The sequence below is a fragment of the Carcharodon carcharias genome, chromosome 17 (assembly GCF_017639515.1).
Source record: "Carcharodon carcharias isolate sCarCar2 chromosome 17, sCarCar2.pri, whole genome shotgun sequence".
NCBI classification, from domain to species: domain Eukaryota; kingdom Metazoa; phylum Chordata; class Chondrichthyes; order Lamniformes; family Lamnidae; genus Carcharodon; species Carcharodon carcharias.
In genome coordinates this window covers 13,341,039-13,362,962 of record NC_054483.1, presented here as the reverse complement: position 1 = coordinate 13,362,962, position 21,924 = coordinate 13,341,039, and the positions used below count along the sequence as shown (strand labels likewise).

General features: G+C 43.2%; 1 protein-coding gene across 1 annotated transcript in view; it reads right to left on the bottom strand.

Annotated features, from left to right (window-relative positions):
• Positions 1-21,924, bottom strand: part of LOC121290067 (substance-P receptor-like) — a 379,077-nt gene that overhangs the window by 310,999 nt on the left and 46,154 nt on the right. Inside the window, exon 3 of the mRNA XM_041210224.1 lies at positions 17,912-18,062. Coding sequence (XP_041066158.1) covers positions 17,912-18,062 — 151 coding nt within the window. The remainder of the gene's footprint in view (positions 1-17,911; positions 18,063-21,924) is intronic.

The window sequence follows — 21,924 nt, the reverse complement described above, 5'->3', positions numbered from 1 at the left end:
CCGGAGATTTCGGTGGTCATGTCTAACCAGCTCTTGAATCAAAGCCGGAGGTTGCAGTGGTAATGTCTAACCAGTATCGGAATCAAAGCCAGAGATTTCAGTGGTCACGTCTAACCAGTTTCTGAATCAAAGCCAGAGGCTTCAGTGGTCATGTCTAATCAGTTTCTGAATCAAAGCCAAAGGTTTCAGTGGTCATGTCAAACCAGTTCCTGAATCAAAGCTAGAGGTTGCCGTGGTTATGTCTAACCAGTTTCTGAATCAAAGACGGAGAATTCAGTGGTCATGTCTAACCAGTTTCTGACTCAAAGCCAGAGGTTTCAATGGTCATGTCTAACCAGTTTCTGAATCAAAGCCAAATGGTTCAGTGGTCATGTTTAACCTGTTCCTGAATCAAAGCTCAAGGTTGCCGCGGTTACGTCTAACCAGTTTCTGAATCAAAGACAGAGAATTCAGTAGTCATCTCAAACCAGTGCCTGAATCAAAGCCATGGGTTTCAGTGGGAATGTTTAACCTATTTCTGATTCAAAGCCAGAGGTTTCAGTGGTCATGTCGAACCAGTTTCTGAATCAAAGCTGGAAGTTGCAGTGGTTATGTCTAACCAGCAACTGAATCAAAGCAGAGCTTGCAGTGGTCATGTCTAACCAGTTCCTGAATCAAATACGGAGGTTGCAGTGGTCATGTCTAACCAGTTCCTGAATCAACACCAAGGGTTGCAGCCGTTGTATCTAACCAGTTTCTGAATCAAAGACAGAGATGTCAGTGGCCATGTCTAAGCGGTTTCTGAATCAAAGCCAGAGAATTCAGTGGTCCTGTCTAATGAGATTCTGAATCAAAGCCAGAGGTTTCATTGGTCATGTTCAACTAGTTTCTGAATCAAAGCCAAGGGTTTCAGCGGTCATATCAAACAAGTTCCTGAATCAAAGCCGCAGGTTGCAGTGGTTGTGTCTAACCAGCAACTGAATCAAAGCCGGATATTTCAGTGGTCATGTCTAACCAGTTACTGAATCAAAGCCGGAAATTTCAGGTGTCATGTCTAACACATTTCTGAATCAAAGCCAGAGGTTTCAGTGGTCATGTCTAACCAGTTTCTGAATCAAAGCCAAAGGTTTCAGTGGTCATGTCTAACCAATTCCTGAATCAAAGCTAGAGGTTGCAATGGTTATGTCTAACCAGTTTCTGAATCAAAGCCAAAGGTTTCAGTGGTCATGTCTAACCTGTTCCTGAATCAAAGCTCACGGTTGCCGTGGTTACGTCTAACCAGTTTCTGAATCAAAGACAGAGAATTCAGTGGTCATGTCTAACCAGTTCCTGAATCAAGGCCATGGGTTTCAGTGGGAATGTTTAACCTATTACTGATTCAAAGCCAGAGGTTTCAGTGGTCATGTCTAACCAGTTTCTGAATCAAAGCTGGAGGTTGCAGTGGTCATGTCTAACCAGTTTCTGAATCAAAGCTGGAGGTTGCAGTGGTTATGCCTAACCAGCAACTCAATCAAAGCAGAGGTTTAAATGGTCATGTCTAACCAGTTCCTGAATCAAAGCTCAAGGTTGCCGTAGTTATTTCTAACCAGTTTCTGAATCAAAGATGGAGAATTCAGTGGTCATGTCTGACCAGTTCCTGAATCAAAGCCACGGGTTTCAGTGGGAATGTCTAACCTATTCCTTATTCAAAGCCAGTGGTTTTAGTGGTTATGTCTAACCAGTTTCTGAATCAAAGCTGGAGGTTGCAGTGGTGATGTCTAACCAGCAACTGGATCAAAGCAGAGGTCGCAGTGGTCATGTCGAACCAGTTCCTGAATCAAATACGGAGGTTTCAGTGGACATGTCTAACCAGTTCCTGAATCAACACCAAGGATTGCAGCAGCTGTATCTAACCAGTTTCTGAATCAAAGCCAGAGATGTCAGTGGCCATGTCTAAGCAGTTTCTGAATCAAAGCCAGACTTTTCAGTGGCCATGTCTAAGCAGTTTCTGAATCAAAGCCGGAAAATTCAAAGGTCCTGTCTAATGAGTTTCTGAATCAAAGCCAGAGGTTTCATTGATCATGTTCAACTAGTTTCTGAATCAAAGCCAAGGGTTTCAGCGGTCATGTCAAACATGTTCCTGAATCAAAGCCGCAGGTTGCAGTGGTTATGTCTAACCAGAAACTGAATCAAAGCCGGAGATTTCAGTGGTCATGTCTAACCAGTTCTTGAATCAAAGCCGGAGGTTGCAGTGGTAATGTCTAACCAGTTACTGAATCAAAGCCGGAGATTTCAGTGGTCATGTCTAACCAGTTTCTGAATCAAAGCCAGAGGTTTCAGTGGTCATGTCTAACCACATTCTGAATCAAAGCCAAAGGTTTCAGTGGTCAGGTCTAACCAGTTCCTGAATCAAAGCTGGAGGTTGCCGTGGTTATGTCTAACCAGAGTCTGAATCAAAGACGGATAATTCAGTGGTCATGTCTAACCAGTTCCACAATCAAAGCCACGGATTTCAGGGGGAATGTCGAACCTATTTCTGATTCAAAGCCGGAGATTTCGGTGGTCATGTCTAACCAGTTCCTGAATCAAAGCCGGAGGTTGCAGTGGTAATGTCTAACCAGTTTCTGAATCAAAGCCAGAGATTTCAGTGGTCATGTCTAACTAGTTTCTGAATCAAAGCCAGAGGTTTAAGTCGTCATGTCTAACCAGTTTCTGAATCAAAGCCAGAGGTTTCAGTGGTCATGTCTAAGCAGTTTCTGAATCAAAGCCAGAGTTTTCAGTGGCCACGTCTAAGCAGTTTCTGAATCAAAGCCAAAGAATTCAGTGGTCCTGTCAAATGAGTTTCTGAATCAAAGCCAGAGGTTTCATTGGTCATGTTCAACTAGTTTCTGAATCAAAGCCAAGGGTTCAGTGGTCATGTCTAACCAGTTCCTGAATCAAAGCCAAAGGTTGCAGTGCTTATGTCTAACCAGTAACTGAATCAAAGCCGGATATTTCCGTGGTCTTGTCGAACCAGTTCCTGAATCAAAGCCGCAGGTTTCAGTGGTCATGTCTAACCAGTTTTTGAATCAAAGCCAAGGGTTTCAGTGGTCATGTCTAACCAGTTCCTGAATCAAAGCTAGAGGTTTCAATGGTCTTGTCTAACCAGTTTCTGAATCAAAGCCAATGGTTTCAGTGGTCATGTCTAACCAGTTCCTGAATCAAAGCTCAAGGTTGCTGTGGTTATGTCTAACCAGTTTCTGAAACAAAGACGGAGAATTCAGTGGACATGTCTAACCAGTTTCTGAATCAAAGCCAGTGGTTTCAATGGTCATGTCTAACCAGTTTCTGAATCAAAGCCAAAGGTTTCAGTGGTCATGTCTAACCAGTTCCTGAATCAAAGCTCAAGGTTGCTGTGGTTATGCCTAACCAGTTTCTGAATCAAAGACGGAGAATTCAGTGGACATGTCTAACCAGTTTCTGAATCAAAGCCAGAGGTTTCAATGGTCATGTCTAACCAGTTTCTGAATCAAAGCCAAAGGTTTCAGTGGTCACGTCTAACCAGTTCCTGAATCAAAGCTCAAGGTTGCTGTGGTTATGTCTAACCAGTTTCTGAATCAAAGACACAGAATTCAGTGGTCATGTCTAACCAGTTCCTGAATCAAAGCCATGGGATTCAGTGGGAATGTTTAACCTATTTCTGATTCAAAGCCAGAGGTTTCAGTGGTCATGTATAACCAGTTGCTGAATCAAAGCTGGAGGTTGCAGTGGTTCTGTCTAACCAGCAACTGAATCAAAGCAGAGCTTGCAGTGGTCATGTCTAACTAGTTCCTGAATCAAATACGGAGGTTTCAGTGGTCATGTCTAACCAGTTCCTGAATAAACGCCAAGGGTTGCGCTGGTTGTATCTAACCAGTTTCTGAATCAAAGCCAGAGATGTCAGTGGCCTTGTCTAAGCAGTTTCTGATTCAAAGCCAGAGTTTTCAGTGGCCACGTCTAAGCAGTTTCTGAATCAAAGCCAGAGAATTCAGTGGTCCTGTCTAATGAGTTTCTGAATCAAAGCCAGAGGTTTCATTGGTCATGTTCAACTAGTTTCTGAATCAAAGCCAAGGGTTTCAGTGGTCATGTCTAACCAGTTCCTGAATCAAAGCTGCAGGTTGCAGTGGTTATGTCTAACCAGTAACTGAATCAAAGCCGGAGATTTCAGTGGTCATGTCAAACCAGTTTCTGAATCAAAGCCGGAGGTTGCTTTGGTTAATACTAACCTGTTTCCGAATCAAATCCAGAGGATTCAGTGGTCATGTCTAGCCAGCTGCTGAATCAAAGCCAAGGGTTTCAGTGGTCAAATCTAACTACTTTCTGAATCAAAGCCAAAGGTTTCAGTGGTCATGTCTAGCCAGTTTCTGAATTAAAGCTGGAGGTTTCAGTGGCCAGATCTAACCAGTTTCAAAATCAATGCCAAGAGTTTCAATGGTCATGATTATGCAGTTTCTGAATCAAAGCCGGAGAATTCAGTGGTCCTGTCTAAAAAGTATCTGAATCAGAGCCGGAGAATTCAGTGGTGATGTCTAACCATTTTCTGAATCAAAGCCAGAGATTTCAGTGGTCATGTCCAAGCAGATGCTGAAACAAAGCTAAGGGTTTCAGCGGTCGTATCTAACCAGTTTCTAAATCAAAGCCAGAGTTCTCAGTGGTCATGTCTAACCAGTTTCTGAATTAAAGCCAAGTGTTTCATTGGTCATGTCTAACAAATTTCTGAATCAAAGCCAGAGGTTTCATTGGTCGTGGCTTACCAGTTCCTGAATCAAAGCCAAGGGTTTCAGTGGTCATGTCTAACCTGTTTCCGAATCAAATCCAGAGGATTCAGTGGTCATGTCTAGCCAGCTGCTGAATCAATGCCAAGGGTTTCAGTGGTCAAATCTAATTAGTTTCTAAATCAAAGCCAGAGGTTTCAGTGGTCATGTGTAACCAGTTTCTGAATCAAAGCCAAAGGATTCAGTGGTCATGTCTAACCAGTTCCTGAATCAAAGCAGGAGGTTGCAGTGGTTACGTCTAACCAGTTTCTGAATCAAAGATGGAGAATACAGTGGTCATGTCTAACCAGTTTCTGAATCAAATCCAGAGGATTCAGTGGTCATGTCTAGCCAGCTGCTGAATCAAAGCCAAGGGTTTCAGTGGTCAAATCTAATTAGTTTCTGAATCAAAGCTGGAGTTTTCAGGGGTGCATTCTAATCATTTACTGGACAAAAGCCACAGTTTTCCGTGGTCATGTCTAACCAGTTCCTGAATCAAAGCAGAGGTTTCAGTGGACATGTCAAACCAGTTTCTGAATCAAATCCAGACGTTTCGGTGGTTATGTCTAACCAGTTTCTGAATCAAAGCCGGAGGTTTCAATGGTCATGTCCAACCAATTTCTGAATGAAAGCCGGAGGTTTCAGTGGTCATGTCTAACCAGTTTCTGAATCAAAGCCAAAGGTTTCAGTGTTCATGTCTAACCAGTTCCTGAATCAAAGCCGGAGGTTGCAGTGGTTATGTCTAACCAGTTTCTGAATCAAAGACGAGAATTCAGTAGTCACGTCTAAACAGTTTCTTAATCAAAGCCAGAGGGTTCAGTGGCCACGTCTAAACAGTTTCTGCATCAAAGCCAAAGGTTTCAGTGGTCATGTCTCTCCAGGTTCTGAATCAAAGTCGGAGAATTCAGTGGTCATGTCGAACCACTCCCTGAATCAAAGCCACGGGTTTCAGTGGGAATGTCTAACCTATTTCTGATTCAAAGCCAGAGGTTTCAGTGGTCATGTCTAACCAGTTTCTGAATCAAAGCTGGAGGTTGCAGTGGTTATGTCTAACCAGCAACTGAATCAAAGCAGAGGTTTCAGTGGTCATGTCTAACCAGTTCCTGAATCAATGCCAAGGGTTGCAGCGGTTGTATCTAACCAGTTTCTGAATCAAAGCCAGTGATGTCACTGTCCATGTCTAAGCAGTTTCTGAATCAAAGCCAGAGTTTTCAGTGGCCATTGCTAAGCAGTTTGAGAATCAAAGCCGGAGAATTCAGTGGTCCTGTCTAACCAGTTTCTGAATCAAATCCAGAGGATTCAGTGGTCATGTCTAGCCAGCTGCTGAATCAAAGCCAAGGATTTCAGTGGTCATGTCTAACCAGTTTCTGAATCAAAACTGGAGGTTGCAGTGGTTCTGTCTAACCAGCAACTGAATCAAAGCAGAGGTTGCAGTGGTCATGTCTAACCAGTACTGAATCAAAGCAGGAGGTTGCAGTGGTTACGTCTAACCAGTTTCTGAATCAAAGATGGAGAATTCAGTGGTCATGTCTAACCAGTTTCTGAATCAAATCCAGAGGATTCAGTGGTCATGTCTAGCCAGCTGCTGAATCAAAGCCAAGGGTTTCAGTGGTCAAATCTAATTAGTTTCTGAATCAAAGCTGGAGTTTTCAGGGGTCCATTCTAATCATTTACTGGACAAAAGCCACAGTTTTCCGTGGTCATGTCTAACCAGTTCCTGAATCAAAGCAGAGGTTTCACTGGTCATGTCGAACCAGTTCCTGAATCAAAGCCGGAGGTTGCAGTGGTTATGTCTAACCAGTTTCTGAATCAAAGCAGGAGAATTCAGTGGTCATGTCTAACCAGTTCCTGAAGCAAAGCCATGGGTTTCAGTGGTCATGTCTAACCTATTTCTGATTCAAAGCTAGAGGTTTCAGTGGTCATGTCTAGCCAGGTCCTGAATCAAAGCCAAGGGTTCAGTGGTCATGTCTAAGCAGTTTCTGAATCAAATCCATTGGATTCAGTGGTCATGTCTAGCCAGCTGCTGAATCAAAGCCAAGGGTTTCAGTGGTCAAATCTAAATAGTTGCTGAATCAAAGCCAGAGTTTTCAGTCGTCCTGTCTAACCAGTTTCTGAACCAAAGCTACAGTTTTCCGTGGTCATGTCTAACCGGTTCCTGAAGGAAAGTCAAGGGTTTCAGTGGTCATGTCCAACCAATTCCTAAATCAAACATGGAGGTTTCAGTGGTCATGCCTAACAAGTTCCTGAATCAAAGCAGAGATTTCAGTGGTCATGTCTAACCAGTTTCTGAATCAAATCCGGACGTTTCGGTGGTTATGTCTAACCAGTTTCTGAATCAAAGCCGGAGGTTTCAATGGTCATGTCTAACCAGTTTCTGAATCAAAGCCAAAGGTTTCAGTGGTCATGTCTAACCAGTTCCTGAATCAAAGCCGGAGGTTGCAGTGGTTATGTCTAACCAGTTTTTGAATCAAAGCCGGAGAATTCAGTGGTCATGTCTAACCATTTCCTGAATCAAAGCCACAGGTTTCAGTGGTCATGTCTAACCTATTTCTGATTCAAAGCCAGAGGTTTCATGGTCATGTCTAGCCAGGACCTGAATCAAAGCCAAGGGTTCAGTGGTCATGTCTAACCAGTACCTGAATCAAATCCGGAGGTTTCAGTGGTTATGTCTAACCAGTTTCTGAATCAAAGCCGGAGGTTTCAATTGTCATGTCGAACCAGTTTCTGAATCAAAGCCGGAGGTTTCCGTGGTCATGTCTATCCAGGTTCTCAATCAAAGCCATGGGTTTCAGCAGTCATGTCTAACCAGTTCCTGAAGCAAAGCCGGAGGTTTCAGTGGTCATGTCAAGCCAGTTTCTGAATTAACGAAAAAGGTTTCAGTGGTCATGTCTAACCAGTTCCTGAATCAAAGCCGGAGGTTTCCATGGTCATGTCTAACCAGGTTCTCAGTCAAGGCCATGGGTTTCAGTGGTCATGTCTAAGCAGTTTCAGAATCAGAGCCACAGGTTTCAGCGGTCATGTCTAACCACTTTCAGAATGAAAGCTAGAGCTGCAGTGGCCAAGTCTAACAAGTTTCTGAATCAAAGCCAGAGGTTGCAGTGCTTATGTCTAACCAGTTCCTGAAACAAAGGCAAAGGTTTCAGTGGTTACGTCTAACAAGTTTCAGAATCAAAGACAATGGTTTCAGTGGTCATGTTTAACCATTTCCTGAATCAAAGCTGGAGGTTGCAGTGATTACGTCTAACCAATAACTGAATCAAAGACAATGGTTTCAGTGGTCATGTCTAAACAGTCCCTGAATCAAAGCCGGAGGTTGCAGTGGTTATGTCTAATCAGACTCTGCATCAAAGCCTGAGATTTCAGTGGTCATGTCTAACCAATTCCGGAATCAAAGTCAAGGATTTCAGTAGTCTTGTCTAACCAGTTTCTGAATCAAGGCCAGACATTTCAGTGGTCATGTCTAAACAGTTTCTGAATCAAAGCCTGAGATTTCAGTGGTCATGTCTAGCCAGTTCCTGAATCAAAGCCAAGGGTTTCAGTAGTCTTATCTAACCAGTTTCTGAATCAAAGCCAGACATTTCAGTGGTCATGTCTAACCAGTTTCTGAATCAAAGCCTAGGTTTCAGTGGTCATGTCTAACCAGTTTCTGAATCAAAGCCGGAGTTTTCAACGGTCATGCCTAACCAGTTTCTGAATTAAAGCAAAAAGTTTCAGCGGTTATGTCTAAGCAATTCCTGGAACAAGAGCAAAGTTTTCAGTGGTCACGTCTAACCAGCTTCAGAATCAAAGACAACGTTTTCATTGGTCATTTCTAATTAGTCCCTGAAACAAAGCCAAAGCTTTCAGTGGTCATGTCGAACAAGATTCTAAATCAAAGCCAAAGGTTTCAGTGTTCATGTCTAACAAGTTTCTCCATCAACTGTGGAGATTTCAGTGCTCATGTCTAACCAGTTTCTGAATCAAAGCCAAAGGTTTCAGTGGTCATGTGTAACAAGATTCTGAATCAAAGCCAAAGGTTTCAGTGTTCATGTCTAACAAGTTTCTCAATCAAATCCAGAGGTTTCAGTGGTCATGTCTAACCCATTCCTGAATCAAAGCCAAAGGTTTCAGGGGTCATGTCTAACAAGTTTCTGAATCAAAGCCAAGGGTTTCAGTGGTCATGTCTAATCAGTTTCTGAATCAAAACCGGAGGATTCAGTGGTCATGTCTAGCCAGCTGCTGAATCAAAGCCAAGGGTTTCATTGGTCAAATCTAACTAGTTTCTGAATCAAAGCTGGAGTTTTCAGTGGTCCTGTCTAACCACTTTCTGAACCAAAGCCACAGTTTTCCGGGGTCATGTCTAACCAGTTCCTGAATGAAAGCCAATGGTTTCAGTGGTCAGGTCCAACCAATTCACAAATCAAATGCGGAGGTTTCAGTGGTCATGCCTAACAAGTTCCTGAATGAAAGCAGAGGTTTAAGTGGACATGTCAAACCAGTTTCATAATCAAATCCGGACATTTCGGTGGTTATGTCTAACCAGTTTTTGAATCAAAGCCAGAGAATTCAGTGGTCATGTCTAACCAGTTCCTGAATCAAAGCCATAGGTTTCAGTGGTCATGTCTAACCAGTTTCTGATTCAAAGTCAAAGGTTTCAGTGGTCATGTCTAGCCAGGACGTGAATCAAAGCTAAGGGTTCAGTGGTCATGTCTGACCAGCACCTGAATCAAATCCGGAGGTTTCAGTGGTCATGTCTAACTAGTTTCTGAATCAAAGCCGGAGGTTTCACTGGTCATGTCTAACCAGTTCCTGAATCAAAGCCGGAGGTTGCAGTGGTTATGTCTAACCAGTTTCTGAATCAAAGCAGGAGAATTCAGTGGTCATGTCTAACCAGTTCCTGAAGCAAAGCCATGGGTTTCAGTGGTCATGTCTAACCTATTTCTGATTCAAAGCTAGAGGTTTCAGTGGTCATGTCTAACCAGGTCCTGAATCAAAGACAAGGGTTCAGTGGTCATGTCTAAGCAGTTTCTGAATCAAATCCAGTGGATTCAGTGGTCATGTCTAGCCAGCTGCTGAATCAAAGCCAAGGGTTTCAGTGGTCAAATCTAAATAGTTGCTGAATCAAAGCCAGAGTTTTCAGTCGTCCTGTCTAACCAGTTTCTGAACCAAAGCTACAGTTTTCCGTGGTCATGTCTAACCGGTTCCTGAAGGAAAGTCAAGGGTTTCAGTGGTCATGTCCAACCAATTCCTAAATCAAACACGGAGGTTTCAGTGGTCATGCCTAACAAGTTCCTGAATCAAAGCAGAGGTTTCAGTGGTCATGTCTAACCAGTTTCTGAATCAAATCCGGACGTTTCGGTGGTTATGTCTAACCAGTTTCTGAATCAAAGCCGGAGGTTTCAATGGTCATGTCTAACCAGTTTCTGAATCAAAGACAGAGCTTTCAGTGGTCATGTCTAAACAGTTTCTGAATCAAAGCCAAAGGTTTCAGTGGTCATGTCTAACCAGTTCCTGAATCAAAGCCGGAGGTTGCAGTGGTTATGTCTAACCAGTTTTTGAATCAAAGCCGGAGAATTCAGTGGTCATGTCTAACCATTTCCTGAATCAAAGCCACAGGTTTCAGTGGTCATGTCTAACCTATTTCTGATTCAAAGCCAGAGGTTTCAGTGGTCATGTCTAGCCAGGACCTGAATCAAAGCCAAGGGTTCAAGTGGTCATGTCTAACCAGTACCTGAGTCAAATCCGGAGGTTTCAGTGGTTATGTCTAACCAGTTTCTGAATCAAAGCCGGAGGTTTCAATTGTCATGTCGAACCAGTTTCTGAATCAAAGCCGGAAGTTTCCGTGGTCATGTCTATCCAGGTTCTCAATCAAAGCCATGGGTTTCAGCAGTCATGTCTAACCAGTCTCTGAAGCAAAGCCGGAGGTTTCAGTGGTCATGTCAAGCCAGTTTCTGAATTAACTAAAAAGGTTTCAGTGGTCATGTCTAACCAGTTCCTGAATCAAAGCCGGAGGTTTCCATGGTCATGTCTAACCAGGTTCTCAGTCAAGGCCATGGGTTTCAGCGGTCATGTCTAACCACTTTCAGAATGAAAGCTAGAGCTGCAGTGGCCAAGTCTAACAAGTTTCTGAATCAAAGCCGGAGGTTGCAGTGCTTATGTCTAACCAGTTCCTGAAACAAAGGCAAAGGTTTCAGTGGTTACATCTAACAAGTTTCAGAATCAAAGACAATGGTTTCAGTGGTCATGTTTAACCATTTCCTGAATCAAAGCTGGAGGTTACAGTGATTACGTCTAACCAATAACTGAATCAAAGACAATGGTTTCAGTGGTCATGTCTAAACAATCCCTGAATCAAAGCCGGAGGTTGCAGTGGTTATGTCTAATCAGACTCTGCATCAAAGCCTGAGATTTCAGTGGTCATGTCTAACCAATTCCGGAATCAAAGTCAAGGATTTCAGTAGTCTTGTCTAACCAGTTTCTGAATCAAGGCCAGACATTTCAGTGGTCATGTCTAAACAGTTTCTGAATCAAAGCCTGAGATTTCAGTGGTCATGTCTAGCCAGTTCCTGAATCAAAGCCAAGGGTTTCAGTAGTCTTATCTAACCAGTTTCTGAATCAAAGCCAGACATTTCAGTGGTCATGTCTAACCAGTTTCTGAATCAAAGCCAAAGGTTTCAGGGGTCATGTCTAACAAGTTTCTGAATCAAAGCCAAGGGTTTCAGTGGTCATGTCTAATCAGTTTCTGAATCAAAACCGGAGGATTCAGTGGTCATGTCTAGCCAGCTGCTGAATCAAAGCCAAGGGTTTCATTGGTCAAATCTAACTAGTTTCTGAATCAAAGCTGGAGTTTTCAGTGGTCCTGTCTAACCACTTTCTGAACCAAAGCCACAGTTTTCCGGGGTCATGTCTAACCAGTTCCTGAATGAAAGCCAAGGGTTTCAGTGGTCAGGTCCAACCAAATCCTAAATCAAATGCTGAGGTTTCAGTGGTCATGCCTAACAAGTTCCTGAATGAAAGCAGAGGTTTCAGTGGACATGTCAAACCAGTTTCTGAATCAAATCCGGACATTTCGGTGGTTATGTCTAACCAGTTTCTGAATCAAAGCCCGAGATTTCAGTGGTCATGTCGAAACACTTTCTGAATCAAAGCCAAAAGTTTCAGTGGTCATGTCTAACCAGTTTCTGAATCAAAGCCGGAGAATTCAGTGGTCATGTCTAACCAGTTCCTGTATCAAAGCCATGGGTTTCAGTGGTCATGTCTAAACTATTTCTGATTCAAAGCCAGAGGTTTCAGTGGTCATGTCTAGCCAGGTCCTGAATCAAAGCCAAGGGTTTCAGTGGTCTTGTCTAACCAGTTTTTGAATCAAAACCCGACATTTCAGTGGTCATGTCTAACCAGTTCCAAAATCAAAGTGGAGCGTCCAGTTCCTGGAATAAGGGCAAAATTTTCAGTGGCCCTGTCTAACCACTTTCTGAACCAAAGCCACAGTTTTCCAGGTTCATGTCTAACCAGTTCCTGAATGAAAGCCAAGAGTTTCAGTGGTCATGTCCAACCAAATCCTAAATCAAACGCAGAGGTTTCAGTGGTCATGCCTAACAAGTTCCTGAATCAAAGCAGAGGTTTCAGTGGACATGTCAAACCATTTTCTGAATCAAATCCGGTCATTTCGGTGGTTATGTCTAACTAGTTTCTGAATCAAAGCCCGAGATTTCAGTGGACATGTCTAAACACTTTCTGAATCAAAGACAAAAGTTTCAGTGGTCATGTCTAACCAGTTTCTGAATCAAAGCCGGAGAATTCAGTGGTCATGTCTAACCAGTTCCTGAATCAAAGCCATGGGTTTCAGTGGTCATGTCTAACCTATTTCTGATTCAAAGCCAGAGGTTTCAGTGGTCATGTCTAGCCAGGTCCTGAGTCAAAGCCAAGGGTTTCAGAGGTCTTGTCTAACCAGTTTCTGAATCAAAACCCGACATTTCAGTGGTCATGTTTAACCAGTTCCAAAATCAAAGTGGAGCGTCCAGTTCCTGGAACATGGGCAAAGTTTTCAGTGGTAACGTCTAACCAGTTTCAGAATCAAAGACAACGGTTTCAGTGGTCATTTCTAACGAGTTCCTGAATCAAAGCCAAAATTTTCAGTGGTCATGTCTAAAAAGTTTCTGAATCAAAGCCAAAGGTCGCAGTAGTCATGTCTAACCAGTTCCTGAATCAAAGCCAGAGGTTGCAGTGGTCATGTCTAACCAGTTTCTGAATCAAAGCAGGAGAATTCAGTGGTCATGTCTAACTAGTTACTGAAGCAAAGCCATGGGTTTCAGTGGTCATGTCTAACCTATATCTGATTCAAAGCCAGAGGTTTCAGTGGTCATGTCTAGCCAGGTCCTGAATCAAAGACAAGGGTTCACTGGTCATGTCTAAGCAGTTTCTGAATCAAATCCAATGGATTCAGTGGTCATGTCTAGCCAGCCGCTGAATCAAAGCCAAGGGTTTCAGTGGTCAAATCTAAATAGTTTCTGAATCAAAGCCAGAGTTTTCAGTCGCCCTGTCTAACCAGTTTCTGAACCAAAGCTACATTTTTCCGTGGTCATGTCTAACCGGTTCCTGAATGAAAGCCAAAGGTTTAGTGGTCATGTCCAACCAATTCCTAAATCAAACACGCAGGTTTCAGTGGTTATGCCTAACAAGTTCCTGAATCAAAGCAGAGGTTTCAGTGGTCATGTCTAACCAGTTTCTGAATCAAATCCGGACGTTTCGGTGATTTTGTCTAACCAGTTTCTGAATCAAAGCCGGAGGTTTCAATGGTCATGTCTAACCAGTTTCTGAATCAAAGACAGAGCTTTCAGTGAGCATGTCTAAACAGTTTCTGAATCAAAGCCAAAGGTTTCAGTGGTCATGTCTAACCAGTTCCTGAATCAAAGCCGGAGGTTGCAGTGGTTATGTCTAACGAGTTTTGAATCAAAGTTGGAGAATTCAGTGGTCATGTCTAACCAGTTCCTAAATCAAAGCCACAGGTTTCAGTGGTCATGTCTAACCTATTTCTGATTCAAAGCCAGAGGTTTCAGTGGTCATGTCTAGCCAGGACCTGAATCAAATCCAGAGGTTTCAGTGTTTATGTCTAACCAGTTTCTGAATCAAAGCCGGAGGTTTCAATTGTCATGTCTAATTAGTTTCTGAATCAAAGCCGAAGGTTTCAGTGGTCATGTCGAACCAGTTTCTGAATCAAAGCCGGCAGTTTCCATGGTCATGTCTATCCAGGTTCTCAATCAAAGCCATGGGTTTCAGTAGTCATGCCTAAGCAGTTTCTGAATCAGAACTGCAGGTTTCTGTGGTCATGTCTAACCACTGTCAGAATGAAAGCTAGAGCTTCAGTGGCCAAGTCTAACAAGTTTCTGAATCAAAGCCGGAGGTTGCAGTGGTTATGTCTAACCAGCTCCTGGAACAAAGGCATCAGTTTAAGTGTTCACATCTAACAAGTTTCAGAATCAAAGACAATGCTTTCAGTGGTCATGTCTGACCAGTTCCTGAATCAAAGCCGGAGGTTGCAGTGGTTATGTATAACCAGTTTCTGAATCAAATACGGAGGTTTCAGTGGTCATGTCTAACCAGTTCCTGAATCAAAGCAGAGGTTTCAGTGGTCATGTCTAACCAGTTTCTGAATCAACGCCAAGGCTTGCAGCGGTGGTATCTAACCAGTTTCTAAATCAAAGCCAGAGTTTTCAATGGTCATGTCTAAGCAGTTTCTGAATCAAAGCCGGAGAATTCAGAGGTCCTGCCTAATCAGTTTCTGAATCAAAGCCGAAGGTTTCAGTTTTCATGTTCAACCAGTTTCTGAATCAAAGCCAAGGGTTTCAGTGGTCATATCTAACCTGTAACTGAATCAAAGCCGGAGGTTGCAGTGGTTATGTCTAACCAGTAACTGAATCAAAGCCAGAGGTAGCAGTTTTTATGTCTAACCACTTCCTGAATCAAAGCCGGAGGTTACAGTGGTTATATCTAACCAGTTTCTGAATCAAAGCCGAAGAATTAGGTGGTCATGTCTAACCAGTTCCTGACTTATAGCCATGGATGTCAGTGGTCATGTCTAACCTATTTCTGATTCAAAGCCAGAGTTTTCAGTGGCCATGTCTAACCTATTTCTGAAATAAAGCAAGAGGTTTCAGTGGTCATGTCTAGCCAGATCCTGAATCAAAGCCAAGGGTTTCAGTGGTCTTGTCTAACCAGTTTCTGAATCAAAGCCGGACATTTCAGCGGTCATGTCTAACCAGTTCCTTGATCAAAGCTGGACATTTCAGTGGTCATGTCTAACCAGTTCCAGAATCGAAGTGGAGCTTTCAGTGGACATGTCTAACCAGTTTCTGATTCAAAGCCTAGGTTTCAGTGGTCATGTCTAACCAGTTTCTGAATCAAAGCCGGAGGTTTCAGCAGTCATGTCTAACCAGTTTCTGAAGCAAAGCCGGAGGTTTCAGTGGTCATGTCAAGCCATTTCTGAATTAATGAAAAAAGTTTCAGCAGTTATGTCTAACCAGTTCCTGGAACAAGAGCAAAGTTTTCAGTGGTCACGTCTAACCAGTTTCAGAATCATAGACAACAGTTTCAGCGGTCATTTCTAATGAGTTCCTGAATCAAAGCCAAAGGTTTCAGTGATCATGTCGAACAAGATTCTGAATCAAAGCCAAAGGTTTCAGTGTTCATGTCTAACAAGTTTCTCAATCAACTGTGGAGGATTCAGTGGTCATGTCTAACTAGTTTCTGAATCAAAGCCTAGGTTTCAGTGGTCATGTCTAACCAGTTTCTGAATCAAAGCCTAGGTTTCAGTCGTCATGTCTAACCAGTTTCTGAATAAAAGCCAGAGCATTCAGTGGTCATGTCTAACCCATTCCTGAATCAAAGAAAGGCTTTGAGTGGTCATGTCTAATCAGTTTCTGAATCAAAGCCAGAGGTTTCGGTTGTCATGTCTAATCAGTTTGTGAATCAAAGCCAGAGGTTTCAGTATTCATGTCTAACCAGTTTCTGAATCAAAGCCAATGGTTTCAGTGGTCATGTCTAACCAGTTTCTGAATCAAAGCCAGAGGGTTCAGTGGTCATGTCTAACCCATTCCTTAATCAAAGACAAGGATCTGAGTGGTCATGTCTAACCAGTTTCTGAATCAAAGCCATAGGTTACAATGATCAATTCTAATCAGTTACTGAATCAAAGACATAGGTTTAAATGGTCCTCTCTAACCAATTCCTGAATCAAAGCGGAGGTTTCAGTGGACATGTCTAACTAGTTTCTAAATCAAAGCCGGAAGTTTCAGTGTTCATATCTAGCCAGTTTCTGAATCATAGCCGGAGATTTCAGTAGTCATATCTAACCACTTTCTGAATCAAAGCCAGAGGTTTCATTGGTCATGTCTCACCAGTTCCTGAATCATAGCAGAGGTTTCGGTTGTCATGTCTAACAAGCTTGCGAATCAAAGTCGAAGGATTCAGTGGTCATGTCTAACCGGTTTCTGAATCAAAGCTGGAGGTTTCTGTAATCATGTCTAACCAGTTTCTGAATCAAAGCTAGAGGTTTCAGTGATCATGTCGAACCCATTTCTGAATCAAATTCAATGGTTTCAGTGGTCATATCTAACCAGTTTCTGAATCGAAGCCAGGACTCTCCGTGGCCATGTGTAACCAGTTTCTGAATCAAAGCCAGAGGTTTCATTCGTCATGTCTAACCAGTTCCTGAATCAAAGCTAGAGGTTTCAGTGGTCAAGTCTAACCAGTTTCTGAATCAAAACCAGAGGTTTCAATGGTCATGTCTAACCAGTTTCTGAATCTAAGCCAGAGGTTTCAATTGTCATGTCTAACCAGTTTCTGAATCAAAGCCAAAGGTTTCATAGGTCATGTCCAACCAGTTTCTGGAACAAAGCCAGAGTTTTCAGTGGTCATGTCTACCCAGTCCCTGGGTGGGCGTGTGGAGTGTGTGAGAGTCACTATCCACAAATAAAACTCAATTAAGGATTGGCAAAGATTTCTGAAGCAGAGTTTACTGCAACTTTACAAACATTTTGGAGCTATTTTATAATTGATTTCAAACATGTTATGAACCACGTTACTTCTTAGTATACTTGATCTGCTCTTTTACCAGGAGCTGGGAGATCTGGGAGTAACCCAGGACAGATTCACCAGCTCCTCCCTGTCTGTAACAATTCAACGCAAATTCACTTTAGCAAGCCTTTGCATCAGGCTAGGTACCTGAGGGCATTAGGGAAGGACAGGCAAATGGGGCTTGTTCCAGTTGAAGAGGTGGTATTGGCACTGACACAGGCACAATGAACTAAATTGGGATGACATTGGTGATTAGCTAGTAACCTGTTTCACACTCCTGATGGGTGCTAACTTCACCTCTAGTGCTTTCCCTCTGTGCTGCCTTTCCTATGATTCTCTTCTATACTTGAGAAAGGGACTGGATTGTTTGAATGCGGAATTCTCAGTGAGGCTGACTTCTTGGACTAGCCAGCTCCAGAAGCTCAGATTCACTCGAGAAATAGAACTGCCAGACCTGTGTAACTGGAGAAGACAGCACAAGGACAGGCCCTGTGAAGAGGTGTTATCTCAAAGGCTATTGGCAAGCTACAATGGTGCAAAGGTAAGGAGACAGAAGAAGGAGGAGATGCCTGAAAGGTTGAGGAACAGATTCAATAATGACAATCAAAACAGAATTGAATAAATACCTGTGGAGAAGATATTCTCAAGCTATAGGGAGAGGACTGGTGAATGGGACTAATAAAAACATTGTTCAGAGAGTTTGCATATGCACAAATGAGCTGAATGGCCCTTTCTGTATCGTATGATTCTATGAAACGACAAGGGACATGTTCTTAAATTTGTTAGGTTACTGGCAGAGCAATGGCCCGCCTTCCAAGGAGGTTCAAAGTTCTATGAACAAGTTGGTTGGAGTATTCAAGGGTGAGGGACCACGTTTTGGAATGTTTTTCTAATGGAATTAAATTTAAGTAGTAAATCATAAACACGTAGTTTACATCAAAAAGATATCATGTAACTGCTGATTGTCTCTTTGTTATTTTCTGTTTTAAACAAAGTATCTTGTAGGTGGATGCTTGCACACAAAGGGCATCACCTCGCCCCCACCACCACTCTGCACTGCTGCCAACATCTCCATAGCTGGAGAAACGTGGTGTCATTTCTGAAAGTTAACAGCTATTTGGCTCACTTACCTTTCTCTTGGCATTCATCTGCTCCCTGTACCTGTCTGAGGAATCTCCTGGAATCTCACTCGCCCACAGAGTCCTTCCAACAACAGTGTAAGCATAGCCCATCACCATCAGAGGCAGGAAATAGACGAGGGCTGTGACACAGACGTGGTACCTGTCAGAGAGATTCAGCAGCAGTCAGTGAGGACAACCATTCACTAGGGGCTTTGGGTAGCTGAGTAAACTCACAAATGAAAAGAGAGCTGCTGAACGGCAGAAAATAGCTAACAAACAAATTAATATGATGGTATGACTCTGACAGATCCAATGACGTAAACCTTCAGAAAATGATTCACAAATGGAACCAAGAAAAAAGTCTGACCTGTTTGTGGTTAATGGTCAGTTCTCAGGATTTATCCGATTGTCCATTTAATATTTACCTCCCTTATTTAGTGTGTGCATGTTGTGCACAGCCAAGTTGTGCAAAGTTAAGGTCCCACATATAGCAATGAGATAATGACCAGATAATCTGATAATTGATGCTGCCTGACCTGCCCTGAGTATTTCCAGCATTTTCTGATTTTCATTTCAGATTTCTAGCATTTGCAGTATGTTGTTTATGAACTAGATAACCATCTTTTAAATGTTGTTGTTGACTGAGGGATAGATATTGGCCAGGTCACTGAGGAGAACTTCCTCCTTGCTCTTCTTAGAATACTGGCCATGGAACCTTTTACAACTACTTGAGGAGAAAGATGGAACCTCCCTTCAATATCTCATCCAAAAGGTGGCACTCCCCCAACATTGCAAAGGGAATGTCAGCTAGATTTTGTGCTCAGTCCCTGGAGTGCATAAGACTTGAACCCACGACCTCTGGCTGGAGGTGAACATACCACAAACGAAGCAGTGCTGACAGTGCTATGCATATGATACACCTACAATCCCCAATAAAAACAAAGTGCTGGAAAAACTCAGCAGGTCCAGAAGCATCTGTGGAGAGAGAAACAGAGTTAATGTTTTGAGTCTGTATCAGACCTGAAACGTTAACTCTGTTTCTCTCTCCACAGATGCTTCCAGACATGCTGAGTTTTTCCAGCATTTTCGGTTTTTATTTCAGATTTCCAGCATCCGCAGTATTTTGCTTCCATCTTAGCCTACCTACAACCGCCATCTTCACTAGTGGTCTCCAACCCAAGTTGTTGGAAGACACTCTGAAGAGTGAAGGACATTAAACAAAACTATCAAAAACCATTGAAGGCAAAGTCCATCAGTCAGTGAATAAATCAGTAGCTGCCTATTGCTTGTCTCTGATTATTTGGGGAGGTTACTGGATGGGATCTCATAGCTAGGTGCCTCCTTGTAGTAAGATCTGAGACAAAAATAAAAATACCTGGGAAAACTCAGCAGGTCTGGCAGCATCTGCGGAGAGGGACACAGTTATGACTCTTCAACAGAACTAAGTAAAAATAGAAAAGAGGTGAAATATAAGCTGGTTTGGAGGGGGTGGGGGGGGACAGGTAGAGCTGGATAGAGGGCCAGTGATAGGTGGAGATAGCCAAAAGATGTCATAGACAAAAGGACAAAGAGGTGTTCAAGGTGGTATTATCTAAGGAATGTGCTAATTAAGGGTAGAAAGCAGGACAAGCAAGGTACAGATAGCCCTAGTGGGGGATGGGGTGGGGTGAAGGGAAGGGATTGAAATAGGCTAAAAGGTAGAGATAAAACAATGGATGAAAATACATTTAAAAATAATGGAAATAGGTGGGAAAAGAAAAATCTATATAAATTATTGGAAAAGGGAGATCGGAAAGAGCATGGGGATAGAGGAGAGAGTTCATGATCTAAAATTGTTGAACTCAATATTCATCCGGAAGGTTGTAAAGTGCCTAGTCGGAAGATGAGGTGCTATTCCTCCAGTTTACATTGAGCTTCACTGGAACAATGCAGCAGGCCAAGGACAGACATGTGGGCATGAGAGCAGGGTGGAGTGCTGAAATGGCAAGCGACAGGAGGACTGCGTAATGCTTGCGGACAGACCGAAGGTGTTCTGCAAAGCGGTCACCCAGTCTGCGTTTGGTCTTTCCAATGTAGAGGAAACCGCATAGGGAGCAACGAATGCAGTAGACTAAATTGAGGGAATTGCAAGTTAAGTGCTGCTTCACTTGAAAGGGGTGTTTGGGCCCTTGGACGGTGAGGAGAGAGGAAGTAATGGGGCAGGTGTTGCACCTTCTGCAGTTGTGTTCCTCTCCGCAGATGCTGCCACACCTGCTGAGTTTTTCCAGGTAGTTTTCTTTTTCTTTTGGATTTCCAGCATCCGCAGTTTTTTGCTTTTATCTTAGTAAGATCTGAAACTCTGCTTTGTTCAAAGCTTCGGGCAGTAACCTTACCTCAGAAAGACCCTCACTCTATCTGGTTCTACCTATGCTCCCTTGAACATCCTGTGTGCAACAGCCACTGAGCTGTATTGTTTCACAACTATAATAATCTGAAATACAAGTTTCTGGTTCGACAACAATGAGTTGTTTTTCACCTTGTTCTGGGATCCAGGTTCGCAATAGAATTATGGGCAGGATTTTACACTTGACATGTGGGTATATGCCCAACACACTTGAGCGTAAAATAACACGCAATGACGTTGGGTGAGTTCCCTGACTTCATCACGCACTCGTGCGATATTTCTTGCGCATGCCTGCCGACAATTCAAAGGCTTAAGGCCATTAAAGCAGTAACTGACATCAATTTTCCGCAGCCCATCCAGCGTTATGGTTGGCGGGCAGGTGAATCGAAGGCAGCCTTCGCATTTTTGAGGAAACCTCATCCAAGGGCAGGATGAGGTTTCTGTGATTAATTAAAAATGATTAAAATGTCTTGAAAAAATTTTCATCACCCGTATGTTGGAGGGTCTCATTCTGATGCGTGAATATTTTTCCTGAGTTTACATTCTGTCTTTATTGATTTTAAATTACTCAGCCCCCTAAGGCAACTCTCTGCTTTCGGGGAGCTTTCTTTCCACGCTCCCCCATGCCCGCACTGACTTCAGCGCTCGCCCTCCTCCCGCCCCCACCCCGGCAGTCCTGAGCCTTTCAGCGCACCTTTCACGCTGCCTGGCTGTTAATTGGCCAGCCAGCATGAAATTGGCCAATCGCGGTTGGCGGTCCACTCCCCAGTCACTCCCGTGCCTGCCGATCGCAGCCGCGCACTGACCAGAAAATTCTGCCCTCTGTCTCCCTGATGAACTTTGGTCATGGTTCTGAGGTGCAAATGCAAAAACAAACCAGTTTTGTTACATTCAAAGCAGTACTTTGAATTCAAAACCAGCTGTAGTTAGGTCACTTAGCCTGAAGGTGATTGTCCGAGCTGCAGAATGACAACTCCCTTGTGTACTCCATAGTGTCAGTGTGAGAGTGGGAAACATTCCAAAGAAGGAATATCCTTCTTTTCCTTGCAGGCCCAGCCCACATCAGAAAGTCAATAATTCCATACTACACCTTGCAAGTTAGAGAATTTTATCCTTGTTTCTGTAAGTTTTTAAAAATCTGCAATGTTGATGTCATCAATTCATGATTTTATCCATCATGTTGCTGCACCTTTAATGTCTCTTGTGGGACGTGTTACCATGGTGACATTGTCTCTTTAAATGGAAATGAAACATGAGATGAGTAAGTCCCATGAGTTCAGTAATTTTATGGAAATAATGTATCCCCCTCTCTCTGCTATACCTTTGACTGGTTTTACTAATAGGATCTATGGGGAGGATTTTCCCCTCGTCGGGCGGGCGCGGTGGGTGGGCCCTCGAGCGGTCATGCCACGGTCCGCTGCCCACAATTTCACGTTGGCTGGCCAATTAATGGTGAGCCAGTGTGAATCACGCACTGAAAATGCTCAGCGCTGCCTGTGTTGGGTGGGGTGGGAGTAGGGCGAGCGCAGAAGTCAGCAGCATGCATGCAGGTGCACTCTCAGAAAGATTGAAGATTTTTAACTTTACAAACAAAGATGGTAAAAATAAGGAAAACATGTCCCCTCATGTGGCTCCGTCA